Below are 8,296 nucleotides of genomic sequence, written 5' to 3'. Positions count from 1 at the left end.
ACGCCCAGAGTTATGCTGGACCACCACCCTAGTCCCGGACTTCTGCTAGATCGCCACCTGAGGCCCAGAATTCTACCATACCACAACTTGAGACTCGAACTTTTGCTGGGCCACCACTTGACGCCAAGAGTTCTCCCAAAGTATCGCCCTTCTACTACGGTCTTTCGGACCTCTATCTCGTACCGATTATGGTCTTTCCGACCTCCGTCTCCTACTATGGTCCTTCCGACCTCCATCAACAGACAACAATTTATTAGACCCCGATCTCCTGCCGACTACGGTCATTCCGACCTTCGTCGCCTACTATGATCCTCCAGACCTACATCACTAAACAACGGTCTTTTAGATCCCAGTCTCCTGCCAACAACGGTCCTTCCGACCTCTGTCGCCTACTATGGTCGTTTCGACCTCCATCACCAGACAACAGTCTTTCAGACCCCGGTCTCCTGACGACTACGATCCTTGACCTTCGTCGCCTACTATGGTCGTTTCGACTTCCATCACCAAACAACGGTCTTTCAGACCCCGATATCCTGCCGACTACGGTCCTTCCGACCTTCGTCGCCTACTATAGTCATTTTGACCTTCATCACCATACAACGGTCTTTCATACCCCGGTCTCCTGCCGACTACGGTCATTCCGACCTCCGCCGCCTACTATAGTCATTCTGACCTCCATCACCAGACAACGGTGTTTCTAACACCGGTCTCCTGCCGACTATGGTCCTTCCGACCTCCGTCGCCTACTATGGTCCTCCCGACCTCCATCACCAGACAACGGTCTTTCTGACCTCAGTCTCCTGCCAACTACGATATTTCCGACCTCTATCCCATCAACTATGGTCCTGCCGACCAAACAAACATTTATATGTAACTCCCACCATGTAATGTGCTATATATGATGTGCATTTGTGACATCAAGCCAAGGTCTTCTCCTAAGGAAGGGCCTCATTTGTAATCGACTGCAAATACTAGTGGATTCATTAAAACTAGGCCAAGCCCCGTGGTTTTTCCCCCTTTTTAGGGGTTTCAACGTAAAAACTCTGGTATCTCTTATGAACGCTAAACCCTCTCTCTTATTTACATATGTGTTGGATCTTCGTACAATGCTAAGATGTTAAACTTCATATTTCTCTACCGCCGCGAATATTCCAGGACTCAACAAGTTTATTCTTATATTTTGGGATTTTAATTTAAAATTGTCTTAAGATGATTCTATGTCTAGGATAGGGGATGAGGATTTTATAAATAAATGTTCTAAAGATATAATTAAAACTTAGGCTAAATAAAATTTTTATTTCTAATTTTCAATTTTGTGTGTTCATAGTGATTGTGTGATTCTTTCAAATGTGGTACGAGGACAACCGCCTGATTCCGGAGGAAGTCATTTATTTGCATTGACATGAAGCCTAATTTTTCTTATTTTGATAACTTCATTTCATGTTCTTATTTCAAATATATATATATATATATATATATATATACACTCTTGATTTTATTCAAATATGGCATTTTTTTAAAGAATTAAATTACATCTGCTTGTTAAAAAATCTTTTTGATTTATTCAAATTAAATTGATCATTTCACTATCATTTAAGTTATAATTCTTATATTGATGGTTAATATTTAAATAAAGTTGTTAAATTAATTGGTTGATTTTGAATAACAAATTATCAAATCCCTTTGTATGAATTCATATTACGTACCATACTAGTTGCATTACAGAACTTTAATCCTGAGCCATATGGCATCACATTCCTCCTGTGGCTCTCAATAGGTGATATTTTCAATTCCATCTGTCATCTCTCCATATTTCAATTTAATAAAATATAGAGTTCTTAATGTTTGTCCCATCACAATAAAATGAATAGTTACGTTTGTTTTATTCAAGTACATGACCAAAAATTCAAAACAATAAATGCTAACATTATGATGATTCATGATAAAAATCTATAATCCAAAATAACTGGCCTTTAATACAACATTTTTTAGCTCATTAGTAACAATAATTTAATATCACGGAAGAAATCAAGGAATGATAAACATGACAACATATAAATCAATAGCATACCTGCTCCTTTAATGTTTGATCCTTTAAAAGACGTATTTCCAGTAGCAAGTGCACCTTCAAGGTTTGCATTACTTAGATTTGCCTGCACGAAGTTGTGCACATATTACTAAAATTCTAATATTTTAACCTATATATAACGCTAAACATGATCATGAACATTCTTCAGGTTCATTGAAATTAGCAACCTGATCAAATCATTAATTAATTCAATTTTAAATAAACATTTGTAAGATATTGGAAAAAGTCTAGGAAAAAAATGAGTCAGTACCAAAAAACAAACTATAATATCATTTTCTTTAGAAACATACATTTGCATTCTAACTCTATTTCAATGAGTCAAAATCCTACACTATTGATAGTTCCATCAAATTTAATGGTATATATTATCTTTTGTGAGCAAGGGTTTTTCACTTTCCAGTTGATTCCCATTACAAACTCCATTATTTTAATGTCGCTCATCGAGACAGCTCTGACACGCCGAGTTTTTTAAACGACAAGCTTCTTACAATAATGTTATTATCTGATTGTTAAATAGTTTTAAACTTTTATCCCTCAATTGTACACTCTCTAATCTTGATTATTTTCTCTCTAGCAAAATGAATCCTTAGCCTCCTACTCCATACCAACTAACATTAAAAAACTTAGAGATAGGAAAGCTCAAGAATTTTAAAGAAGCTAAAAGATTAGCAAAACCTAGAATTGTATAACAATCAACCACCCAAAAATGGCTTCTCGCATTCTCAATACCTGGCGACGGTAGAAAGGGTGGTCTACATTTAAATTTCTATAAGTTGAGAGCCTTCATGCGCTTGAAACTTCTAAACTAAGTGTCTAGCTGCACCTCATTCTGACTTAAGAACAAACAAAAAGCCTCGTGGTAGCCTCATAACCCTTCTCGGGTCCGCTGAGACAAATTGAGATCAGGTCAACCAATTATTACGAAGTCTAAGTCTCCGCTATAACATCCTTCCTCCTCATCAACTCCAAGAACAAGCAAATCCTTCCCAAAAAATTTGAAACACTTATTTTTTCTTATTCCATAAATAAGTAAACAGCAAGTACTTTGGTCTTTGAATAGACACCAATCCCCAAAACCAATAAAAAAACCCCAAATCTTATAAAATTGTCAACCTCTCATTTCTTAGTGCAACAACTTCTTCATGTGAATCACATGAGTTATTTACTAATTTTTTATGGTTGAAATATTCTTTTTATTATTAGTAGCATTAGCTTTTATTTTGTCATTATCAAGTTTCTTTCGTAAAGATGATATACATGATATTATACCTCACATGATAAAACCTCTAGAAGGAAATACTCGAAATTATATATTTTATATAAAAAATTTATAAAGTATAATATTGCATCTATGATGTGTCATGTTCTACTTTTTACAACTACACCATGTTGTCATATATGTAACATGAGATTTTAGCTCCTTGTCCCCATTTTTTGTATTTGTGCTTTATAGTTGAGATCTATATGATGATTTGTTTAGAAAAAATATTTTTAGATTCTTTACAAGGAATCAAATATGAAAAGACAAGTGGTATGCTTGTAAAAATTTACTAGTTTTAGATAAGTCACCGCCATCTGATCAAGAATATTAAGATTTATATGTGTGCAATCTTTATGTAACAATAATTGAACAAGGCAATGGTCCTTCGAAATCTACACCATTATATCACTTTAAAAACCAATAGAAGGCTCTACCAAGCCATTCGTTTCTACCAAGCCATTCGTTTCTTTGAACAAGTTTACGGACTTGAGCACCAAAGTGTCTTCCTAGGAAAACACTTCTTTGCCCAAACTGACATTTTCTTTAGTTGTGTGTGTGGTAGAAATGAGCAATCACTGTGAACAATATACCCTGAAAAAATCTTCAGGCATCAAATTATTTGCAGCTTGCAACAATTACCTTAGTAAAATTTGCCAAGGATAAATCTGCACCTCTAAGATCAGCGTCAGAAAGATCAGCACCTGAAAATATGATTTCAAAAATGAGGTTAGGACTTTATCAAATGATAGGTTGCATTCTTCTTACTTAAGGCAAAAATGTCGAATCATGAATAAACAAATTGTTCAAGAAAAAAGCAGAAATTACCAAAATTGTTCTTTCCTGTTTTTTGGACAAACAAAAGGGATATCCATCTCCCTTTTCAATTTTTAGAGTAATGCTGCACTTCCCCAAATAGATCAACATATAAAATAAAGCCACAAAAATTTATCATTACTCATACAGTAAAAAAATGAAATGATCTCTCCCAAACATTATTGATAGATAAACTATTAACATAAATATAAGATGTTTTATTCAAATATAAGACATTCAAAATATAGATGAGCTAATTCATCCAGATATAACAGTTTAATAGATACAAAGTTTTGACATAGATAAAACCTGTTATTAGAAATAAGGTTTATTGCTCAAATATGAAATATTTTACTCCATTTGATAAACATGATGATTTATTAGATATAAGGCATTTTACACAAACACAAGATGCTTTACTAAGATATAAGGTATTGGATTCAAATATGGGGATCTTAAAGTTCATTAATTCACAACATTTATAGCATTTAAAATTGGCATCATTTCTGGTGTTTGATATACCCCATTTGAAGTGTAAATTATGTTGTTTCTGGTATTTGATATACCTCGTTACTCTGATATATGTTTGGTGTATATTACTTGTACATGCATGATGCTTCTTGTGAGTACAAAATATATCTTCTTATTCTTTCATCATATCTCGTGTTATTAGTGTGTACCACCTTCCGGACTCAAGTTGTGACATTTGATATTTTAAAAATATATGTATTTTTTTATTTTTATTGAATATTAAATAAGTTGATTTATGTGGTTGTGGCGATAGCCACTAGTAGGATAGTGGCGACAACCGGCGAAGCGATGAAAGTGGTTGTGGTCAATGACAATGATGGCAGTGACAACCAGTTGTGATAGTTATTTCTAAAAATACTCAAAACAACTTAAAGTTGTTTTAAATATTTTTAAAGCAACTTTATTTATTTTTAAAAAATAAAAATAAAAAGTGAATATACATATATAGCACTAAAAAACTGTAGTACTTACATATTTAACACATAAACTTCACTATTTAGTATTTACATAATATAGCACCATATCATAGAAGTAAACAAAGCCCTCGACGATGATGAAGAAGTGATGAATCTCATCATACATGAGAAAGTTTTGATTGGATCTTTCTCTAAAGGGGCTTTCACAGCCGCTCCCCTTCTTCCCAGATGGAGCTTCCATCGATAAAGAAGAGAGAGGAAGGGTGCGAGATTGCATGCTCAGCCTTATCTTCGATTCCCCCACCCCTCTGTCCCGTGCTGAGATCCCACCGTCGATATCAATTTTGCTTGCCACCCTTGTGTTGTGCAAACAATCACAGTGGAAAAAAATTACACAACAAACAACACAAAGAACACGAAGATTTATGTGGTTCAACGAAAATGCCTACGTCCATGAGGGGATGATGAGTTCACTATATTGGAGAACAATAGAGAATTACAACGAGCTCTCTCTTCCTCTCTTGCATTCAACAACTCCCAAGGCTCTATTTATAGATTTGAGCCAAAGTAAATTAAAAAAAAGCTTGCTAATCTAATCCCAATCAAATTCCTAATTAATGCATCAATCAAATCTCAAGTTAAATATCAAATCAAATCAACTTAATTAGAAAAATAATTACTCCCTAATCAATTACATAATTGAGTCATCAAAGCCTTCTAAATCAAGGAAAACTTGGATTTAGAAAGAATTTCAAATAAAAAATCTCCACCTTATCTTTCACTTCAGAAAGTGGAAGATGACAAATCAAGCTCTAATATAAGAACGATTGCATCCAGATGGTTGCCTACGTACCCCCCTCCTAAGGGATCAAGCCGGGCGTAGTTCTTCAAACAAATGGACAATCATTCATGAGGCATGCACCACTACGGGGATTGTTAACCATTGGTGAGAACACCTCATCATAAGCAATCCCTTCCCATTGCGCAGAGCATTTTGCCACCAACCTAGCCTTGTATTGTGCATCAGCTCCATAAGATCATTCCTTCTTTGCACGTATCTATTTGCACCCAATGGATTTTTTTCCTGGAGGAAGCTTCACCAACCTCCAAGTAGCATCCTTCTAAAGAAACTCTATCTCTTCATTCATAGTCCTCTTCCATAGATCACCATCATGACTGTTCACTGCTTCCTTATAGTGACTAAGAACTTCAACCTTCGTGACTGAAAGTGCAAATGCAATGTGATCTCTCAACCAAACTAGTTTTGAGATATTTGGGTGTCTGGTCCTGTTCTTCGCAATAAATTCCTGAGCAAAAATTTCATCCTCAACACCATCTTCAACCTCCTAATCTGCAGCTAAATCAGGTACCTAAGTAAAAATGATTTACCTCTGTGGATCAAATGGAGTTGCATCAAACTCCATTTTATGCAGTGCATTTGTGGTCCCAATAGAACTTTCTACCTGCTTAGAGTCCCAAGGCTTCAATCGAACGTAATATCTCTGCTAATGACAATCTTCTTCTCTACTTGATCATAGAGGTTGAAGCCCTTGACTCCACGCCTGAAGCCACTAAAGATCACATTTTTTCTCGTGGTTATAATTTATTATTTTGAACATGATAATAAGTTCTCTTCATCTCTTGCATTCAATAGCAGCTCCCAGGGTTTTAATTAATGTATCAATCAAATCTCCAATTAAATCTAAAATCAAATAAACTTAATTAGGAAAATAATCACTCCCTAATCAATTACATAAATCAGCCATCAAAGCCTTACAAATCAAGGCTGATTTAGATTTGGAAAGAATTCCAAATCAACAACTCGTTGTTCGTGGTTGGATTGTAATGGAGATGGTGTACAAGGTGTTAATTTTTATGTTATTTAACGTTATGAGTGATATGTATTTACATAGTGATTTTTGTGTGTTAAATATGTAAATCCTTTAGTTTTGAATGCTATGTATGTACATTTCTAAAATACAACAACAACAAACCTTTATCCCACTACGTGGGGTCGACTACATGAATCCTTTTCCTCCATTGTATCCTAAAATAAAAAATATTTTTTAAAAATAAAAACAAGAACAAAAAACAAAAGTGATCACAAAAAGGCCCTAAGTTTTAGCACATTGTGTCATAGAAACAAATAACATACCTATGCCATTCAAAACAATTACTAAACATGTCATAACTTCATCCCTTCACTCAAACATCGTCTGAGGAGGAATTGGTCCTAGCCGCATAAGTTGTTTTTAAGTGATAAAATAGCTTTACCACTAAATGTCACTATGAGAAAACATTATTTTCTACTTCTTTTACCACTATCAAAAATTGAATTGACGCACTCAAACGTATTTCACCAGTAATTTTCATTTTATTGCAAGAAGACGAGAATCTAACCAGTTAAATCAGCATCAAAGAAGCTGGCACCCAGTAATTTAGCTCCCCTGAAATTGGCCTGCCGTAAGATCGACTTCCAAGAACAAAGAAGTGCACAAAAAAGTACCTTAGAACTAAATCCAAATAAAAATCCCAAGAAGTTGGACAAAGAATTGAATTTCTGTAGCCTACAGTTTTAAAATCCTGCTTTACGAGACTCCGGCCGCTGAAATCCTTTCCAGTGAGGTCTTGTCCCCTCGTCACCCCCGCTCCATACGGTCCACCCCCCTTCCCCAACGCAAATTCCAAATTCCTCAATGAAACCGGCAATGGCATATTTATAAAACATTTAAAGAAACGCAACCGAGAGCTTTGAAGCGCACCTTAAAGGCAAGGGCTGGATCGACCAAGGAAAGTGAAGCAGTGAGCAGGGCAAGAGTGCCCGCGTGAACCAAGGTTTCTCCGACGACCTTTGGTAAGCAAATGCCAGAACCCGGTGAATTCCGCCGGGTTTTTTCAAAAAAGGAGAGGATTCCTAAGGTCGGAGGCCGCAGTCTAAAGCCCCCGTGAAGGGTACCAGAGAAGGGTTTCGATGAGGATAGTGCCGTAGTAATGGGCACTGTGCATCTGATAGATGGGGCAGTGGTCGCCATTAGAGAGATTGCAAACACTTCAGTGGATTTTGCAAGACACGGTACGATTTATGACTTCCCTTCTTATCTGGACCGAGCGGGATATCGGTCCTGGATAAGTAACGGGCAAAGGCGTCTACGTGGCAAATTAAAGGATTTATTTGGCAGTGTCATT

General features: G+C 35.9%; 1 protein-coding gene across 1 annotated transcript; it reads right to left on the bottom strand.

The window, feature by feature from the left end:
• Positions 1-1,988: 1,988 nt before the first annotated feature.
• LOC110098129 (thylakoid lumenal 15 kDa protein 1, chloroplastic) lies at positions 1,989-8,209 on the bottom strand. Its single transcript, XM_020824860.2, has 5 exons — positions 7,873-8,209; positions 7,682-7,777; positions 7,511-7,583; positions 3,990-4,051; positions 1,989-2,153 (listed from the first exon to the last, which is right to left on the bottom strand). The coding sequence occupies exons 1-5, from the start codon at positions 8,140-8,142 to the stop codon at positions 1,989-1,991; spliced, it is 666 nt and encodes a 221-aa protein (XP_020680519.1). The 5' UTR covers positions 8,143-8,209.
• Positions 8,210-8,296: the final 87 nt, after the last annotated feature.

The sequence above is a fragment of the Dendrobium catenatum genome, unplaced genomic scaffold (assembly GCF_001605985.2).
Source record: "Dendrobium catenatum unplaced genomic scaffold, ASM160598v2 fragScaff_scaffold_231, whole genome shotgun sequence".
Lineage (NCBI taxonomy): Eukaryota > Viridiplantae > Streptophyta > Magnoliopsida > Asparagales > Orchidaceae > Dendrobium > Dendrobium catenatum.
Note: the sequence above shows the minus strand (reverse complement) of the source record. Positions and strands in the feature narration are given on the sequence as shown.